Source organism: Nomascus leucogenys, chromosome 9 (assembly GCF_006542625.1).
Source record: "Nomascus leucogenys isolate Asia chromosome 9, Asia_NLE_v1, whole genome shotgun sequence".
Lineage (NCBI taxonomy): Eukaryota > Metazoa > Chordata > Mammalia > Primates > Hylobatidae > Nomascus > Nomascus leucogenys.
In genome coordinates, this window is record NC_044389.1 from 7,945,804 (window position 1) to 7,967,643 (window position 21,840).

The following is a 21,840-nucleotide window of genomic DNA, read 5'->3' on the forward strand; positions in this document are numbered from 1 at the left end:
TAGAACCCCTTGAGTTCTAGCTGAATCTAGGGCCACCCAACTAGACATTACACTTCCCAGCCCAAGTGTACCCACATGATATATCCTGGACATAGGTATATAAAGGGACACAACATATACAACTGCAAGGTACAAAATCCTTAAAAGGAAGCAGCTTGGCCTACACATACTGGAATGCAGAATGTAGGTCAGCTTCAACCAAGCAGGACAAGACACTTCATCCAAGTAACAGGACAGAGGAACCTGGAGCAGAGCTGCCTCCCCAGGACCCCACCGACTAGACTGTTGGGTGGGGAGAAGCATATCTTCCATCTTCTTTTTTTTTTTTATTTTGTTTCAATACTGAAGGATTTCCATCTTCTTTAAGTCACTGTTATGTTGTCTGTGTTAAAGTAGTCAAGTGAATCTTCTGGTTATTTTTCATATTATCTCCAAAAGACTTAATTATTCATAAGATCATATTTTTCTAGCACCAGCTCATACCTAATTTTTTTTCTACTCTTCTTCCTAAACTCTGTGGTTTCACTGAGAGAAGTAAATAGCTACTATATTTAATAAGAGAGAGGTTGGCCATTATCCATTTAAGAGTTAACAGGAATAAAGTACGTAAGTTACTTAAATTTTCATTTTCATTTGATAAATTTCTTAGAGTCAATTCAGTTGCCATATGCTGAATACCTACTATGTTCAAGGTGCTATGGAAGGATCAAAAGAAGTGTCTGCCTTCAAAGAACTTGTGATTTAATACAGCATGTGTGTGCATGCATGCATACGTACAGCCGAAGGTCTATACTATATGTAGGAGAAATACAAGGAAACTTCTATTACAATAGAGAAGAAAGTAACTCTGGGAAAGAAAAGATCATGAATTTCAAAGATTCAATGCTTGGTTCTGAAGAATCAACTTATAAGACATAGTCTATTCTCTGCTCTCAAAATTTGTAAAAGAAACAGGTAACAAATAATACACAATTGAAAAGTATACAATAGAAGTTTGTCCAAGATACAAAAGTGGAACCAAAAAGGAAGTAGCTTAGCATGGCGGGTCAAGATGGTGCACGGAAAACCTTTATGGGGATACATGAGCTTGACAAGAAGACGGGATCTACAATATACAAAGCCACAGGGGCATAGCATGTGATATGGTCTGAATCTGTGTCCCCACCCAAATCTCATGTGGAATTGTAATCCCCAGTGTTGGAAGTAGGGCCTGGAGGGAGGTGACTGGATCATGGGGGCAGTTTCTCATGGTTTAACATCATCCCCCTTGGTACTGTTGTGAGGAGAGTGAGTTATTGAGAGATGTGGTTGCTTAAACGTGTGTAGCACCTCCTCTCTCTCTATCCCTCCTGCTCCAGCCACATAAGACGTGCCTGCTTCCCCTTCACCTTCTGCCATGATTGAAAGTTTCCTGAGGCCTCCCCAGAAGCTGTCATGCTTCCTGTACAGCCTATGGAACCATGAGCCAATTAAACTTCTTTATAAATGACCCAGTCTCAGGTATTTCTGTATAATGATGCAAAGATGGACTAATATGGCAAGCGATCCTAGAACCATATACTAGTTTGAAATTACTGGCAAATAAAGCACAAGGGGGTGAGCGGTAGAAGATGAAGCTGGGATCTAGAGACAGGAACTTCAGTTAATAAGCTCTGGTGCAACTGTGTTGGCACAAGGTAACAAGCAATGGAGGTTCCTCCTGCTCTGCTGAATCCACACCTGCTCAGCTGCCTACCATCTTGCCTCAATCCTGACAGACACCAAAGAGAAGCTATAACACATTCTCCATTCCTAAATACAACTACCAAGTTCAGCTTACACGGGAACCTCTAACTATCCTCCCCAGAGCCTAGAGTCAGTTTTAAGCATCCAGTGCTCTTGTACCTGGGCCCTATCCTTTGTGGAGCCCCAGGGCCTCTCAAAGAAGCAGGCATACCCAGCCACCAGCAGCACCCTGCCAACTCTCATTTTTCCTAAGGGGAAGAGGAGAAGAAGGAATACTTTATAATTTCTATTGCTTCCCACCAAAACGTACCCACATGCCTTATCCCCGCTGCAAACCAAGTCCCAGGAACACTGCCCTGCTCAAAGGTGCTCTGAAAACTACTCTTCCCAGAAGAACAGAAGGGGAAAGGCAGGTAGAGAGCCAGCAATGAGTGATTATCTATTTGCACAGAAATAAAATTGGCCAACAATAAAATAAGAGTAGATGAACAGTAGAGGAAGTATAGGGGCATATGCAATCAACTAGGCTTGGATGGCAAGGGGCGTCACTGTCCATATCAATGGAAAGGACTACTGTATAGATTAAATGGGGAAGATACATAATCTAAAAAACACAAATCTGTATCTGCAAAATGAAAGGTATTGCTGGGAGCAGGGGCACATGCAGGTGACATAGGGAAAAGTGTGCTCTTAATTCATATGAGTAAGGGATGCCTAACTGTGGTTCTGATGTCATCACTGATCACACAGTTTGGGGTCACTGGCAAGGTCTGACTGAGCAAAATCCAGTTAGAGCTTCCCTGGATCCACCTGAGAGATGGATTATCTGGGCTCCTGGCTCCTCCTCCTCCCTGCAGCAGCCTGCACTTGGCCACCCCACTAGCGCCTCCAGCAAAGCAGATGGAAGAAGCCAGCCAGTCAAGGTTGCTGCATGTCCGCCTCTCTTTTTTTTGTTTGTTTATCTTTATGAATGATTCTTTTAAAAAAATTTTTATTATTATTATACTTTAAGTTTTAGGGTAATGTGCACAACGTGCAGGTTTGTTACATATGTATACATGTGCCATGTTGGTGTGCTGCACCCACTAACTCGTCATTTAGCATTAGGTATATCTCCTAATGCTATCCCTCCCCTCTCCCCCCACCCCACAACAGTCCCCGGAATGTGATGTTCCCCTTCCTGTGTCCATGTGTTCTCATTGTTCAATTACCACCTGTGAGTGAGAACATGCGGTGTTTGGTTTTTTGTCCTTGCCATAGTTTGCTGAGAATGATGGTTTCCAGTTTCATCCATGTCCCTACAAAGGACATGATCTCATCATTTTTTATGGCTGCATAGTATTCCATGGTGTACATGTGCCACATTTTCTTAATCCAGTCTATCATTGTTGGACATTTAGGTTGGTTCCAAGTCTTTGCTATTGTGAATAGTGCTGCTATAAACATACATGTGCATGTGTCTTTATAGCAGCATGATTTATAATCCTTTGGGTATATACCCAGTAATGGGATGGCTGGGTCAAATGGTATTTCTAGTTCTAGATCCCTGAGGAATCGCCACACTGACTTCCACAATGGTGAACTAGTTTACAGTCCCACCAACAGTGTAAAAGTGTTCCTATTTCTCCACATCCTCTCCAGCACCTGTCATTTCCTGACTTTTTACTGATTGCCATTCTAACTGGTGTGAGATGGTATCTCATTGTGGTTTTGATTTGCATTTCTCTGATGGCCAGTGATGATGACCATTTTTTCATGTGTTTTTTGGCTGCATAAATGTCTTCCTTTGAGAAGTATCTGTTCATATCCTTCGTCCACTTTTTGATGGGGCTGGTTGTTTTCTTGTAAATTTGTTTGAGTTCATTGTAGATTCTGGATATTAGCCCTTTGTCAGATGAGTAGGTTGCAAAAATTTTCTCCCATTCTGTAGGTTGCCTGTTCACTCTGATGGTGGTTTCTTTTGCTGTGCCGAAGCTCTTTAGTTTAATTAGATCCCATTTGTCAATTTTGGCTGTTGTTGCCATTGCTTTTGGTGTTTTAGACATGAAGTCCTTGCCCACGCCTATGTCCTGAATGGTATTGCCTAGGTTTTCTTCTAGGGTTTTTATGGTTTTAGGTCTAACATTTAAGTCTTTAATCCATCTTGAATTAATTTTTGTATAAGGTGTAAGGAAGGGATCCAGTTTCAGCTTTCTGCATATGGCTAGCCAGTTTTCCCAGCACCGTTTATTAAATAGGGAATCCTTTCCCCATTTCTTGTTTTTGTCAGGTTTGTCAAAGATCAGATAGTTGTAGATATATGGCATTATTTCTGAGGGCTCTGTTCTGTTCCATTGGTTTATATCTCTGTTTTGGTACCAGTACCATGCTGTTTTGGTTACTGTAGCCTTGTAGTATAGCTTGAAGTCAGGTAGCGTGATGCCTCCAGCTTTGTTCTTTTGGCTTAGGATTAACTTCGCGATGCAGGCTCTTTTTTGGTTCCATATGAACTTTAAAGTAGTTTTTTCCAATTCTGTGAAGAAAGCCATTGGTAGCTTGATGGGGATGGCATTGAATCTATAAATTACCTTTGGCAGTATGGCCATTTTCACGATATTGATTCTTCCTACCCATGGGCATGGTATGTTCTTCCATTTGTTTGTATCCTCTTTTATTTCATTGAGCAGTGGTTTGTAGTTCTCTTTGAAGAGGTCCTTCACATCCCTTGTAAGTTGGATTCCTAGGTATTTTATTCTCTTTGAAGCAATTCTGAATGGGAGTTCACTCATGATTTGGCTCTCTGTCGGTTATTGGTGTATAAGAATGCTTGTGATTTTTGTACATTGATTTTGTATCCTGAGACTTTGCTGAAGTTGCTTATCAGCTTGAGGAGATTTTGGGCTGAGACGATGGGGTTTTCTAGATATACAATCATGTCATCTGCAAACAGGGACAATTTGACTTCCTCTTTTCCTAATTGAATACCCTTTATTTCCTTCTCCTGCCTGATTGCCCTGGCCAGAACTTCCAACACTATGTTGAATAGGAGTGGTGAGAGAGGGCATCCCTGTCTTGTCTGCCTCTCTAATAAAATCCAGGAAGATTTAGTAGGAGAAAACCTCCAAAAGTTAGGTTTCCAAAAAAAAAGAAAAAAAAAAATTTTTTTTCTTTGAGACAGAATCTTGTTCTGTCACCAGGCTGGAGGGGAGTGGTGCAATCTCAGCTCACTGCAACCTCTGTCTCCTGGGTTCAAGCGATTCTCCTGCCTCAGTCTCCTGAGCAGCTGGGACTACAGGCACGCACCACCATGCCCAGCTAATTTTTATATTTTTAGTAGAGACAGGGTTTCACCACGTTGGCCAGGATGGTCTCGATCTCTCAACCTCATGATCCACCCGCCTCAGCCTCCCAAAGTGCTGGGATTATAGGTGTGAGCCACCGTGCCAGGCCAAAAAAGAAAAATTTTTAACTTATCAAGCTGCTCCTATCTTTGACTACTGAAAAACAATCCACAGCATGTGTTACTTTCCTTTCCCTTGAGAAAGTACGATGTTTCAAGCAGAGCAACCCAGAGAACCTGGCCTTGCAGGGATGCAAGACAGTTTGATACAGTTTATATATAAAGCATTTAAATATTAAGCACAATAAACCTTATTCCCAGCAGTTCCTTGCCTTGAATACTGTTAAGGCTGTTTATGTTTCCACTGACATTTCTGACCCTTTATTTTCCAATACCCATGAAGAGAAAGAAAACAATCTGTCACGCACACATGTCTCTTGTCAAAGAGTTCTTTCCTGGGAGAACAAAGGGATAGCATTTATCTACAGGCAAGCACTTCGGTCTTGAAGGACATCACAACATGGTGCAGAGGTCTTGATGGACTTACTTAGCTAAAGAAGGAAAGCACCTATAGGGCAGCACAAGGTAGATCCTCCCTCACTCCAAACCTCCAGCATTATTCAGAGCAGCTTTATATTCTGTTCACGCCTATTTTAAATGTTATTAAAATGTACCTACATGCGTAGATTTTTCTCTCCATAATCCTTCTGGAATATTACATTATAAATCAACTCAAAAGTTAAATTAATGACATCCAATTAAAAAAGCAGATTAAGAGACTCATAGAAGAAGCACTGCACTAAGATTAATGAAAATGTTATTCCAACATGAAAATTGCCTTAGAACTTGTTACCAAAATTTTGAACATTAATTATCTCTATTTTAAGCCTTGCCTTTAAAAAGTTATTTCTTCTACTTGCTTTTATGATACTTCGTGACAAATCCACAGTTGCCCCACACAATTATATAGCTCTCTTAAATTTATATATATTTTTATATATATATACACACACACATACATACACACACACACACACAAAATTCAGAATATGATAATTTGTGCATTAGGAATTAACCAAAACTTTTTTTCTTTTTTTTTTTTTTTGAGACAGAGTCCCACTCTGTCACCCAAGCTGGAGTGCAGTAGTGTGATCTTGGCTCACTGCAACCTCTGCCTCCTGGGTTCAAGCGATTCTTCTGCCTCAGCCTCCTGAGTAGCTGGGATTACAGGCATGCATCACTATGCCCTGCTAATTTTTGTATTTTTAGTAGAGACGGGTTTTCGCCATGTTGGTAGGCTGGTCTCGAACGCCTGACGTCAAGGGATCCGCCCACCTTGGCCTCCCACAGTGCTGGGATTACAGGCGTGAGCCACCACGCCCAGCTGACCAAAACATTTTCAAAAACAAATACTCAATATTAAATAAGCAAAATGAGTCAGAGGAGTTATTCTCGTCTAAATAAAAACTGATTCTCCACAGATCCAGTGTTTTGGAAAACATCAAGGTAATCAAGAAATACATAACTGGCAGGCCCCCCGAGCCATAGCTACATACCTGTGTAAGATCTGCAGCCTGCTTTAAGATGCTTTTTTTTAACTGCTCTGCTCTCTTTGCATGAAAAGAATTACTTTGACTCTGGATGACAAATACAATTCCTTTTAAGTCTAGAACAAAAAAAAATAGTTTTCAGGTATTTCTTTTTACACAATTATTAAAATAAACTTGAAAACAAGTGAAAAATAGCTACAAAGCAAACCTTCAGGCAATAAACTCTAAAGGGGAAAAAATCAATTTGTATGTAATTCTAGAGACAAAATTTTCTCTCTTTTTAAACTGTTTCCCAAACTTCCTTCCTAGAAGTTAGCAAGTAAATAAGCTGACTGTACCAGACCCAGTCTATGGCACCAAACTGAGAATGTGCTCCTGCATCTGTCAGAAAGAATGGCTGAAAACGTGTGAAAATATCTAGAACACGAATCTTCCCAGTAGCTGAAAATCTAACGTTCACAAGTAGCTTTTTAACAATTCCCACATAATCCTACACTATGCTGCTACCTGTTATGAGTTGAAACATGTCCTCTAAAATTCATATTTTTTAAGTCCTAACCCCCAATACCTCAGAATGTGACTTCATTTAGAATTGGGTCTTTACAGAGGGAATCAAGTTAAAGCGAGGTCATCAGGGTGAACCTTAATCCAATACAACCAGTATCCTTAGAAAAAGGAGAAATTTGGACCCATAAATGACACACACAGAAGAAAGATGATATGAGGAGACACACAGAGAAGATGGCCATCTACAAGCCAAAGAGAGAGGCCTGGAACAGATCCTTCCTTCCCAGCTCTCAGAAGGAACCAACCCTGCCCACATCTTGATGTCAGACTTCTAACCTCCAGAACTGTGAGACAATACATTTCTGTTGCTTGTACTAAGCCATGTTTTGTGGTACTTTGTTATGTAGTCCTAGCTCACTACTACATTACTTCAAGAATGTTCTGAATGGCCCTTTAAGGTGACACTCAACAGTAACTGCCCATCTCCCATGAGTTCACAAGGGTTTGCAAATAAGTAACTCAATAATCCCTACCCTGCCTCATAAGGCACCTAGCCAGGATTAGGTGTTATCTCCAGGAAACCGGCCACAGCAATTCCTTAGCAACAGGGCTTTAGCGCGAAGTCCTGCATAAAGCCCATCTATAACACCCCATGCTGGCAGTATTCGCCAGCCTGCTAGAGATGCACCTGAAGGCAGCTAGCTTTTTACAACGGTGAGCAGGAAGGAAACCCGAGTATGTCCTGCCCACAAAGACCATCAGAGGGCTTGCCAACGGCAGTAGCAAGGCTGTCCCCCAGAGAAACACGTTAGGCCTCCCCAGGTTCTGGGCCTATAACAAAGAAATGGATAAAACAGTGATTGTGTCAGCACCCTGCCACCAGACAGGAATGTTGGCAGAGGAAGGTGCCACATAAATTGTAGCCTTCAGCCAGATTGTCAGCAAAGCCATGTGGGGACCTTTCCCCCGCCATGAATCTTTCTCTTTAACACCTCAGCTCAGAGACCCTAATTTGATTTTAATTTTAATCCATTATATTTGATTGTTCTTATGCTCTATTCTATAGCTCCATTCATTTATTCACTTGCTCAAATATTCACACAACAGATAGCTCCACAGTGAGCCATCTAGATCCTAAAAATAACCTAAAATGCTCTTTGGTTAAAACTAAATAAAATATGTAAAAGGAAACGCTGAACAGCCTACTGAATATGACCTAATTCCTTTTCTTTAGGAGTTTATATAAATAGGAACATTCCATATACCTGTCTCTATTTTAAACGAGCTTCTCGGCTTTATATGTTGGACACATGGGTAAGACTTAAATGGGTGTCTTCAGTTTCAACTGAATTCTTATCTTGGATCTACTACACCTGAAACATTAATATAAACTGACACATCTAAAAAGGAGTTATAAAGATTTCTTTTTGTTAAGAATGGAGTAAATAAGCCTCAGAGAATAATTTTTCTAAAATTTAATAAAGAAGATGCACATTCCCAATGACCCAGAAATTCCACTCTTACTAATCATCCTTGAGAAACTCAGATGTGTGCACAAGGATATATGACAAAAGTGTTTACAGTGGCACTGTGTAAAAGAAAAAAATGGGAAGCAACAAAAATATCCACTAACAAGATATATTAACTTGAATACTATGCAGCAATAAAAATTAACCAGTACTACATGTATCAATCCAGATGGATAAATCCCATAGTTATAATGCTGAAAAAAGCAAGTTGCAAAAGAATAACTATATAAATCAATAGTTTGCAACAATATACACATAAATATATTAAAATGTATATATACCAAACATATACACACATAGCATGTGAAGGTATAAAAGATTACATGAGTATGATAAATACCAAATCAGGATAATGGTTAAAAGGTTTCAGCTGTGTTAATGGTATTTAATTTCTTAATCTAGGTGATATTTTATTTCTTAATCCAATGAACATATAATACATGAATGTTCATTATATTATTCTCTTTATAACTTCTTATATGTTCAAATTATTTCATAACACATTTTTTAAAGAGCAGATTTCTCTATCAAAAGGTTAATCCTAGCTGGGCATGGTGGCATGCATCTGAAGTCTCAGCTACTTGGGAAGCTGAAGTGGAAGGATTGCTTGGGCCCACGAGTTTGAGGTCAGCCTGAGCAACACAGCAAGACTACATCTCCAAAAAAAATAAAAATAAAAATAAAGCTTAATCCTGCACTCACTGCTCATCACAGTAACCAACTCCTGCCACTCCTACCAGCTCAGCAAAGCTCCCACTATCTTCTCATGGAGACAACAGCATTTCCATACAGGGAAGAGGATTTGCAAGAAGATTAAAAAGCAAATTCTTCCCATACCTGGGTCATGTCCTGTGAGTTGTATCTGTCCTCTTTTTAACATAGCTACTAAGAAATCATGCTGGCCTCTCCCTTTTTCCTATACTTCAATCATGCATGCTTCATTCATTCATTCAGCAAACATCTTCTGAGTACCTACTAAGTGTAGGGCTCCGCGATACAAGAGTGAGTGAGCCCAGTCGCAGCCCTGGAGTGTCTGAGCCTCGTTCATAGGCAGGCCATTATAACACAAAGCAGTAAGTGGAAAGCCAGAGCTAACTGAGCACAGGGCACTGGAGCCCAGATGATCGGGGGCGAGTGCAAGGACAGCTTCCAGGAGGAGGTATTTCTTGAGTTTCCTTTAAAAAGCAGCAGACACACACACACAGAGGGTAGCAGATCAGTGGGATCACCACAGAGCCCACAGCCTGTGGTATCTCTGCAGTCTCCCTGAGTGAACGACCATGTCTGTCAGGCATTTCTGAGAAAAGGAGCAGGGCGGGGTACAGTAGGTGATAAAGTTAGAAAGGGTGGCAGATCCATTAAGTCAAATCATGAGGGATTTATATACCATGCTGAGAGGCTTGGGCTCTAGATTAGTCACTTTCAAGTGGGGGAAGGGCCTCAGGAGCCAAGTGGGGTCCCAGGCAGTGGGGCCTTCCCAAAGGAGGGAAGGAGGACACTGTCCCGAAGATGGGGGAAAAAAGGGGTGGGAAGACCCTCCCCACAGAGGGAGCAGCAGTGAAAGTTTGGGACAGAATCAAATTTAGGGCCGGAAAATACTAGCGGTTAGGTACGGCCAAGGAACAGGACGCATGGGGGTATTATCGAGGACAAGGCTAAAGGGGAGGGGAGCTCCTGCAACCCTGATCATAATGAATGCCGGAAGATCGTTGACATGCTAGTCAGCCCCAACCCATTCCAGAAAAGAACCAGGTTAGTATAGTCAGTACAGTTTGATGCTGAAAATAGCTTATGTGTTTAAATTCCTGCTGTTCTTTATACCAGTACCAAGAAATATTTTCTGACATACAGCCTAAGCCGTCCCTTCACTGAATCACATTCTGGCTGAGTCCAGATCCCAGAGCTTATCTTGGTAGCTGTCTTCTCTGGGTATGCCATCCAACCACCTGACTCTTAAGCTCCTGCTGCCCAGTCCACAGAGCTAAATAAGACAATTCCACGATTTCCTTATCATCTTGGTTGCACTTCTTTAAACTCACTGCAATCTGCCTTCAGCAAACACTGTCACAACTCAAGATGGATCGTCATTGTTTCTCCTCCAGGAATGGGCAATAAATGGGCCGCACACTAAGTGCCTGACAATAATAATCAGAGTGACAGGCTAGAAGGGGAAGATAAAGAAATTAGTCAAGGATACCTAAAGGGCCAATGCAATGCCAAAGCCAATGGTGAGTGGCAGACAGTGCTCAGGAAAGGCAGCAGGACAGAGAGATAGTTAGAAAACAGATGCTGAAGAGCAATGATTCTCCTATGAAAGCAGAAGAAACCAAATGCTCTCTGTGTCTTCAGTTGCTGAGCACCTACCATGGGCCAAGAACTCTACTGTAAAGTGCTCATCTTCCTGGTCAGAAATTACGTAGAAAAATGGGTTTCATCATGCTGGTGTTCTTCTGATATAAGCTGAGTAGCAAGCAGCCTTATGATTTAAAGCTGAGGGATAAATATGCATGCATACACACACACCCACACACACACACGCACAAAGCGGGCCACTCCAATTATGTTTACTTGGTGAGAATAATCATATACTAGTGAATCTATCAATTAGGCAGCAAGCTGAAGGAGAAACAGCATCCCGTGCATGGAGGCTATCTCCCAGCTCTGACTGTGAGCCATGCTCTCGGTGCCCTGAATCTACTGTTGTCACTGCAAGCGCACAGGATCTTTAGTAGCCTCCTGGTCTTGTAGGCTCACACAAAGATTGTGACAAATAAGCCCCCTGGGTCTTTTTCAGATGAACTGATACCAAGTTAGGTATCATTCGACTTGCCATATGCAATTGCAAGAATATAAATTTACTTGTCCAAGGTAACTTCCCCTTCGTAGTTTCAAGCCCATGTTCCAGACTTGCATCATTAATTCATTTAATAACCAGAGACTCATCTGCTCCCATAAACTACAAATAAATGCTCAAAGCCACAGAGTTGGTAGCAGGGAAGAAAATCTCCACATGGAAAGGTGTGGCTAAACCATACAGGGTGTTATAATACAGAGAAGAAAACGCAACAAATTGACGTGGTTCCTTAAATACAGCTGTTCTCAGACCCCGCAGACCCCAACACACTCCCCTGTGGGCCCTAGATATGCGTGCCCGACAGGTCATCCTCCCACTTCTACCCGGGGGCGGGGGGGGCTCTCCTGAACTTCTGCACCCCTCAGAACCCAGGCCCAGGAAGGAAAGGCCTAGAAAGGAACACTTTCATTTATCCTTTTCCCTCTCATCTAGAGCTCGCCTTCCAGGGCTCCATGGAAAACAGTGGAGAGGAAGTAAGAAGAACATATTGTCCCCTTCCTGTTTCCTGGAACCCAGGCTTATCCATCATGAAACTGGAGGTGAGCCAACCACCTGTGTCTGAAGGGAGACTTCTCCCATGGACCGCATACCCCCTGACACCATAGGCCTCCCGTGAGGTTCCACTGCTACTGGTGCCCAGGTCCTGGCTGATTGTGTTCCAGACTTGGGTCATTCCTCCTACCCTGGGAGGAAAGACATTGACAAAATTCACACCCTTCAGGGACAGACTCACCCCTACACACAGAGGTGTGGCCTTACACACTGGGCATGCTTCCCATGAAATTTTTTTTTTAAAGTCTAACTCCTGGTGTCACATTTCTGAAGATACTTACAATCTATGGCAGGGTGGGTGTTTCAAAAGGAGTAAAATAAGGAATGGGCAATGACAGAAGTATGATGCCTTACAAAGGAAGGGGTAACAGCTTCCAGGCCAGGATGCTCAGGACAATTTTGGCAGACGTGACTGGTGAGCTGACTCCTGAAAGGCATGGAGGTGTCTGCAGGTCAGCGAGTGGAGAGCCTGCTCCCGGATGGCCTGCACAAATGTCACAGCTTGTCCTTTTCTCCCACATCGCGTGGGTCCTTAATAACAGGGACCATGTCTCCTTCCTCTCTGCATTCCCCCAGACAGCCCACCAGGCATGGTGCTTTATCCTTACTGGAAGCTCAATGAATGATGCCAGAGGGAATTAAATCCAACATATCTCACTGAGTAAACATAAATCCACCACATGCCAACATGCCCATCTGAGAAGTGTTTGCCTCACATCTTCAGGAGAGCAAACGTTAGGCTGGGCCAAAGACAGAATATTTGAACAACAATATTTACCCCATAAATAAAATCAGAAAAGAATCACTTCGTGGAAATACAATTCATACAAAATACACCTGAGTACACACTCTTAGGTTAAAAAAATCATTACTTACCTATGTCATTTTTCCTTGATATACCACTTTCCTCCAAATCCTGTATTTTAAATGAAAGAGAAAAAGATGAATCTTAGTACATAACAAAGCCAGCAGTACACTGAGTAAACATGCATGGTGCATGGTATGTATCAGCACATGGGAGGAAGATTTGAAAACGGGAGCTTGGAAACGCTTCCCTAAAGAAATGAGACCGAAACCTAAGGGACCACGGAGCAATGATGTACTTCTGTATCATGACAGACCTCTTAGGTGGGGCTGTGCCCTTCTCATGGGATCTTGGGCAAATCAGTTGATTGAGCTGAAGCTCTTTCTTATTGTGTAAGATGCAGTGAACGTTTAAGTGGTTCATGATATTCTCAGGAGGGTTCATTTTTAAAGCCCTGTAAACCATAAAGCATCATGAACATATCAGAGGATAGTCTCGAACCTGGGAGGATGCTCCTCATGAAGATGAGTTCTACTAATTATTGCACTTTATCATCTTTTGGGTGCAGTCATACCGTCTTCAAGAATGTCACCACAATGTTCTCTCCAACCTGAGGAGTAGTCCTAGGGGCCTGCACAGGGCCTCGGAGGCCAGCCTATGGCAGTCAGTAGAATTCAGGAGCACAGAGGCCGGGTGCGGTGGCTCATGCCTGTAACCCCAGCACTTTGGGAGGTCGAGGCAGGTGGATCACAAGGTCAGGAGTTCGAGACCAGCCTGGCCAATACAGTAAAACCCCATCCCTACTAAAAATACAAAAGTTAGCTGGGCATGATGGCAGGCACCTGTAGTCCCAGCTACTCAGGAGGCTGAGGCAGGAGAATCGCTTGAACCCAGGAGGCGGAGGTTACAGTGAGCCGAGATCGTGCCACTGTACTCCAGCCTGGGTGACAGAGCAAGACTCCATCTCAAAAAAAAAAAAAAAAAAAAAAATCAGGAGCACAGAAGGGGGCACCTTAAGAGCTGGAGAGCTCCAGACACAGAAATCTGGATGTGGGCACAGAAATACCTGACCTCGACTCTGTGTAAATCAAGGGAAGAACTTTCAAAAGATTTATCTGGCAAAGTGCAAAGTGTCAGCAGCTAAATGTGCCATTTTCATTGTCTTCTCTGCAGACTAAGAGGAATTTTCTCCCTAATTGCCCTTTCTTGCTTTCAACAGTCATATGCTATAATTATGGCAATGGGACGGTGGCAAATATCCTTCAATTTTCTTCACAGACTGCAACAAGAAATGTGGTCATGAGCCCTTACCAACAAAACTGGGAGCAGCTTAAAAGCCAAGAGACGTATCCACAGAGATGCATCCTCTAAGAATATCAAAGGGACCATGACAACACTCAGGGAAGAGAGAGCTAAACACAGGGGAGCGACTACCTTTAGTGGCATATTCTGAAATTATATTTGTCTCGAGACTAGAAATGCTGAGTAGAGGAGAGCCAATAGTTATATGCTGATTTGTTAACTCTCAGGATGGATCAAGTGACACCTAACTTAATCCTGATAAAACATGTAGATCTGGAAGAAATCAGTAAAAAAGTCTGGAAAGTTCAATCCAGTTCCCTGAATGCGCTGAATCAAAGCCAGGTTATCACCGTAAGTCAGCATGTGCAGACTTACTCTAAATGCCACTCTTGACTAGGAAGACAACCTGCCCTCAAGGAAGGGGCCAGCCTCAGATCCAGAGGAGCCATTTGGCTCCACTGGCAACCCACCACCTGCCCCAGGCCAAGCTGCCTTCTGGATGCCACAGCTTTGGCTGCCAGATGAGGCTCCTGGAAAAATAGAATTGTTAGATCTAAAAACAGCACTGGAGATGATTCAACCCAACACTCCCCTTTTGCAAATGAGATAACAGAGGCTCAGAAAAGATAAATCATTTTCCCAAGGTCCAGCAGTCATTCTGGCCACAGAACCAGAATTACAAACCAGGTCTCCTAACTCGGTCCCAGTGCTCTTCCTCACACCGCCATGATAACGCCTGTCCAGCCTTCCTCAGGAGGCATGCTTTAAAAAATACACATCATTAGATGTGAATAGATTTTGAGAGTGAGCTAAAAAATAATACAGAAAGCAAAAGTCACCTTCATCAACAAGTCAAAAGATGAAAAATATTCAGAATGCTACAGTTCTAGACTAAGCAACTGAAGCTGCAAAACCAACTGGACTTTCCATCAGATAGCTATCTTTGTGAAATCAAAGAAAAGCAACGAAAATGATACATCTTTCTCTTTGCTATTAAACACAGCAGCTCTGTTGACTGACACAATAGCTAGGAAATGATTAGCCATTTCAAGGGGTTCAATTTGTAAACTGTTAAAATAAAATATGCAAAAAACAGTTGAATTAGGTGAACTGAGATGGAACCAAAATGGTCTTGACTAATTTCCCCTGTGAGAAAGAAAATTAGACTAAATTAACGAAACAATTAAAATTCTGTCTCCACCTTCCCTTGTGAAAAGACTTAGTTCTTCCTAAGATGAAGGAAACACATGGTTTGTTTTATTATTGCTGCTGCCACATGTTTCTTACGCTATCAATATCAATCAAAATGTGCTCGCTGTCAAGGTTTTATAAGTCAACTGAATTGCTATTCAGATACAAAAGAGATTTGCTATTAATCTCTACCCCACAGACAGCTCCTATGCTAGCCAGGAAAAGGCATATTAAAGTCACCCTTTGACACAGGTTTTATTTTTTAAGTCACAATATATTTGAACACTTGCAATCCATACATGTAATCCTTAGTTTATAAGTCCTTCATTAAAAGAAGATATGACATCCTCAAAAGAATTTTATATGGAATCTTTTAAAGGGAAGAGAAGTAAAATGGAATCTTCCACCCAGTCACAACTACCCACCACTGCCCTAGAGATTCTGAATAAAATAATCAGATGTGGTCATGATTACACTCAGATGGCCCTGGGCTCTAATTCTGCGTGCACCACCAACTAGCTCAAGCCTGTTTCAACTGGAATAGGAATAATAATGACAAGACCCACTTCACAGGATTGTGTTGTAGGTTGAACAAGATAGTAAAATGCTGAGCACAGGGTCTGCACAAAGCAAATGCTCAATAATATTGGCACCTACCCTTTTTTCATCATTATCATCAACTACTTCATATGAAGTCAACTACCTCCATAAAACAAATTTAACAGACAAAAGCAGTTCCTCTTTACTTTGATTTCTTCGGGTAGGAAAGATGGCTTATGCAACCTCTTAAAAGGCTGCTTACAGGATTTGTCGTCTTATCAGGTAAACGTTTAAACAGGACCTGGCATTGTTCTAAGCTATAAACAGGCACACTTAATCTTCAAAACAGCCCTGTGAGGTAGGTCCTACTACCCCATCTTACAGATGAGGAGGCTGAGCACAGCGAGGTTCACTAAGCCCCACAACTGGCTAGTGGTGGGGAAGAGATGAACTTCAACACTTTGGTTCTCGTGACCAGTGTTAACCTTATGCCTGTCATTCAGAGCTCAAAGTCACAAGGACTTTGAGTGCTACCGCAGGATTAGGTAGCACTTTAAATGTGTCACAAATGATCCTCATTATTGCCAAATACACACATCATAATGCATAGGGCTGTGTAATATAAAACAGTAAAGTGAGAAATATTCAAGGATTCAGAAAATTTGGATTCTAACTTTACTTTTTAATAATCATGTGTTTAGGTGATGAATCACATTTATTGATTTGCTTATGATGAATCAACCTTGCCTCCTAAGAATAAAGCCTACTTAACTGTGGTGGATTAGCTTTTGATGTGCTGCTGAATTTGGTTTGCTAGCGTTTTTGTTGAAGATTTTTACATCTATGTTCATCAGGGATATTGGCCTGATGTTTTCTTTTTTTGTTGTGTCTCTGCCAGGTTTTGGTATCAGAATGATACTGGCCTCACAGAATGAGTTAGGGAGCAGTCCCTCTTCCTCAATTTTTTGGAAGAGTTTCAGTAGGACTGGAACCAGCGCTTTACACATCTGGTAGAATTTGGCTATGAATCTATCTGTCTAGGGCTTTTTAAAAAACCACATGGTCATCTGAATAGAAGCAAAAAAAAAAAAAAGCACTTCTGATAAAATTCAGCATCGTTTCACGTTAAAAACTTTCAACAAATTAGGCATCGAAGGTACACACCTCAAAATAATAAAACCCGTCTGTGACAAACCCATAGCTAACATCATATGGAATGGGCAAAAGCTGGAAGCTTTCCCCTTGAAAATAGGAACAAGACAAGGATGCCCACTCTCACCACTCCTATTCAATATAGTATTGGAAATCTAGCCAGAGCAATCAGACAAGATAAAGAAATAAAGGCATCCAAACAGGAAGAGAGGAGGTCAAAGTGTCTCTCTTCACAGACGGTAAGATACTATACCTAGAAAAGATCTAATAATCTTCAGCAAAGTTTCAGGATACAAAATCAATGTGCAAAGATCAGTAGCATTTCCATACACGAATAACATCCATGCTGACAGCAAATTAAGAAAGCAATCCCATTCACAAAAAGGCCCAGCGTGGTGGCTCACATCTGTAATCCCGGCACTTTGGGAGGCTGAGGCAGGCGAATCACTTGCGGTCAGGAGTTTGAGACCAGCCTGGGCAACACGGTGAAACCCCGTCTCTACTAAAAATACAAAAATTAGTCAGATGTGGTGGCAGGCGCCTATAATCCCAGCTACTCGGGAGGCTGAGGCAGGAAAATCGCTTGAACCCAGGAGGCGGAGGTTGTAGTGAGCTGAGATCACGCCACTGCATGCCAGCCTGGGTGATAGAGTGAGACTCCATCTCAAAAAAAAAAGTAGCCACAAAAAGAATAAAACACCTAGGAAAACAGCTAACCAGGGAAGTAAAAGATCTCTATGAGCATTACAAAACACTGCTGAAAAAAATCAGAGACAACAAAACAAATAGAAAAACATTCCTTGTTCATGAATAGGAAGAATAAATATTGTTAAAATGGCCACATTGCCCAAAGAAATTTGCAGATGCAATGTTATTTCTATCAAACTACCAATGACATTTTTCACAGAATTAGAAAAAAAATTCTAAAATTCATTTGGAAACAAAAAGAGCCCAAGTAGCCAAAGCAATCCTAAGCCAAAGAAACAAAGCTGGAGGCATCATATTACCTGACTTCAAACTATACTTCAAGGCTACAGTAACCAAACAGCATGGTACTGCTACAGAAACAGACACATAGACCAATGGAACAGGTTAGAGAACCCAGAAATAAAGCCACACACCTACAACCATCTGATCTTTGACAAAAACAAGCAATGGGGAAAGGACTCACTATTCAATAAATAGTGCTGGGATAATTGGCTAGCCATATACTGAAGATTGACACTGGACCCCTTCCTTACATCACACACAAAAATCAACTCAAGATGAATTAAAGACTTAAATGTAAAACCTAAAACTATAAAAGCCCTACAAGAAAACATAGGAAATACCATCTGGGCATTGGCCTGTGCAAAGACTTCATGAAGAAGACTACAAAAGCAACTTCAAAACAACAAAATTTGACCAGTGGGCCTAATTAAATGAAAGAGCTTCTCCATAGCAAAAGAAATTATCAACAGAGTAAACAGATAACCTACAGAATGGGCGAAAATATTTGCAAATTATGCATCTGACAAAGGCCTAATATCCAGAGTCTGTAAGGAATGTAAGCTAATCAACAAGCAAAAAACAACCCCATTTAAAAAATGGGTAAAGGACATGAAGAGACATTTTTCAAAAGAAGACATACATGCAGCCAACAAGCATATGAAAAAATGCTCAACATCACTACTCATTAAGGAAATGTAAATCAAAACCACAATGAAATACCATCTCACACTAGTCAGAATGGCTATTAATATTAAAAAGTCAAAAAATAACAGATGTTGGCAAGGTTGCAGAGAAAAAGGAACACTTACATACGGCTGGTGGGAATGTAAATTAGATCAGCCACTGTGGAAAGAGATTTTTCAAAGAGCATAAAATAGAACTACCATTCAACTCAGCAATTTCATTACTGAGCATACACCCAAAGGAATATAAATTGTTCTGCCACAAAGACACATGCACATATATGTTCATCACAGCACTATTCACAATAGCAAAGACATGGAATCAACCTAGATGCCCATCAGCAGTAGACTGGATAAAGAAAATGTGGTACGGATACACCATGGAATACTACACAGCCATATAAAACAATGAGAACACGGCCTCTGCAGCAACATGGATGGAGCTGGAGGCCATTAGCCTAACCCAATTAATGCAGAAACAGAAAATGAAAACCCACAAGTTCTCACTTATAAGTGGGAGCTAAACACAGTGTACACATGGACACAAATAAGAGAACAATAGACACTGGGGTCTATTTGAGAGTGGAGGGTGGGAGGAGAGCAAGGATTGAAAAACTACCCATTGGGTACTATGCTTCTTACCTAGGTGACAAAATAATCTATCCATCAAACCCCTATGACATGCAATCTACCCATGTAACAAACCTGCACATGTACCCCTTGACCTAAAATAAAAGTTGAAAAGAAAACAAAAAAATCATGTGACCTTGGTCAAATCACATAACTTCCCTGAGGCTAAGTTTTCTCTGTTGTAAATGAGAATATTTGCTTTAGGATCATTGAGAAGATTAAATTAAATGTGTGAAATGCTTTATTAATCATAAAAGGTCTTAAAATTGTAAGAAATTAGTATTATCATTTCCCCTGTGTAAGAATCTCATAGTACAGTTAAAACAGATAATAAATACTCTGTTGATAAAAGAAACATTCTATTAAAAAAATGCTTTTACACCAATTGTGGGGCAAAAAATAGTCAACTGAGCTTTAATATGACAAAAACAACTGATATTTTAAACTACTGTTTCTCTGTTTTACATGCTAAACTGATCTAGTGCAAAGCCCAACTCGTAAACATTTAGAGCCATTCCCTGACTACAACCAGTGATTTAAAAGCAGCAGCTCTGAGATTGGGATAAGTATTGCCTGCTCTCTGCAAGTCCCCTGGCCTAGCTTTCTGGTTCTTACTCTCTGGTACATAGTCACCTTTGGGTCTCCCACCCAGGCCCCAGCATGCCCTCTCACACATTGCCACCTTCAAGGAGAGACTAATCAGGTTTCTGTGACACCTGTGACATAGTAAAATCCTTTCACAGACTGAGAAAATTAAACCCAAGGTTAAGATATTTGGTAAGACTGGGCCAGGTGCGGTGGCTCATGCCTGTAATCCCAGCACTTTGGGAGGCTGAGGTGGCTGGATCACTTGAGGTCAGGAATTTGAGATCAGCCTGGGCAACATGATGAAACCCCGTCTCTACTAAAAATGCAAAAATTAGCCAGGCATGGTGGCGCACACCTGTATTCCCAGCTACTAGGGAGGCTGAGACAGGAGAATCGCTTGAACCCAGGGGGCAGAGGTTGCAGTGATCTGAGATCGTGCCATTGCACTCCAGCCTGGGTGACAGAGTGAAACTCTGTCGCAAAAAAGAAATAAAAAAAGGTATTTGGTAAGACTGGGGAAAACTATGGTATCCAAGCAAGACTATTAAAATGTCCAACTCTGTGTCGAAACACCTTTTTTCTCAAAATCACTTTAAAACCAAGTGGATCAGCCTTAAATATTAAAGGATTTTTAAAAAGCAAGTCCATCTATAGGTTGTGTTACGGATTCAAAATCCACGTTGACCACATTATATGAATTCATGTAACAATAAAAATAACAATTGAAGAATGAAATGATTACTGTTCCCATTAGAGAAAATACAAATGAATCTTAGAAGGGAGGAAAAGATTTGATCATTGGGATTAGTACCTGAGACTGCTTGACCTCTTTCTTTGTATCTTCAGAAGCCAAACCAAAAGCTGGGGAAAAAAAAAGAAACATTTTTACATTAGAATTAGCAATTCAGGTTAATTCTCACATCCAACAGTTTTGCTTATAATAAAAAAAGATACTTTAACAAGACATATTTTGCTCATTTTTAAGCAGCTGCATTGCTGCAAACTTGTATTACTGGCTTTCTTCATCTCAGACCTAAAATTATTCATCAACATGAAGCCAACACGCTTAGGCTACCAAGCAAAAGAAACAGTACATCAGACAAATTCAAATCTGTGTATGCCATTTGTGTCTATAGACATAAACTATAAAATAGATGTGTACAAAATACTATTTCTTAGAAACCTTAGGTCTGGTGCCTTCTTAAGCAAAGGGGAATTCCTGAGAATCCAGGAGGAAGAAATACAAATTCTCACCCTCAAAATCACTGCCAGAGCCTGGCAGGCAACAGAGCTAAATTTGGAGCAAGCTTTTTCCTAAGGGCTGCAAGGTTAGAAGTGTGATGCAGATACTGCTACCAGCAAGCACAGAACCCTACTAAGCCCTAACAGAACCCTACTAAGGCAATGGGGCCGGGAGAGTGAGGGGAATTAAAATCATTCCCCATTTAGAATGAATGAATGTTTGGAGTCAGAGCCATAACAGATGAAGATATCCCTAGAGCCACATTTAGGCCCTGCATTAAAAATAATAACAACAACATGACAGTAACACTCTGAAAATATAAAGCAAAATGACAAGCCAAACAGGAAGCTTAACAGAACAAAAAATAGTACCCTTCATTTTACAGTACATTTCTCCTCAACAGCTAAGAGCAAAGCATTGCAGAGTTCACTTTCTCCAATTAGCACTCCCAGGAGTAAAAGGCAATGCCGTAGGGCAGTGATGTACTAAAAGGGTGGGAGAAGTGACACCATGGAACAATAATGTACTAGGAGTGTCAGCAGAGGGGGTCCCTGGGTGGCAGAGGAGACCCTAATCAGAAGCAGGAGACAACTTCATCCATTTGGATCCCTTCTAATCCCTCCCCATCCCCACCCCTAGACATCCATTGCCTCAAATCCTGCATTAACATTTGCTCAGAA

At 41.3% G+C, this 21,840-nt stretch overlaps 1 protein-coding gene across 2 annotated transcripts in view; it reads right to left on the reverse strand.

Annotated features, from left to right (window-relative positions):
• Positions 1-21,840, reverse strand: part of B3GLCT (beta 3-glucosyltransferase) — a 127,918-nt gene that overhangs the window by 92,002 nt on the left and 14,076 nt on the right. For both annotated transcript variants that reach the window (XM_003270246.4, XM_030818561.1), the window contains exons 2-4: positions 20,729-20,778; positions 12,913-12,952; positions 6,601-6,710 (exon numbers count right to left, since the gene is read on the reverse strand). In XM_003270246.4, the coding sequence (XP_003270294.2) occupies positions 6,601-6,710; positions 12,913-12,952; positions 20,729-20,778 (200 nt within the window). The remainder of the gene's footprint in view (positions 1-6,600; positions 6,711-12,912; positions 12,953-20,728; positions 20,779-21,840) is intronic.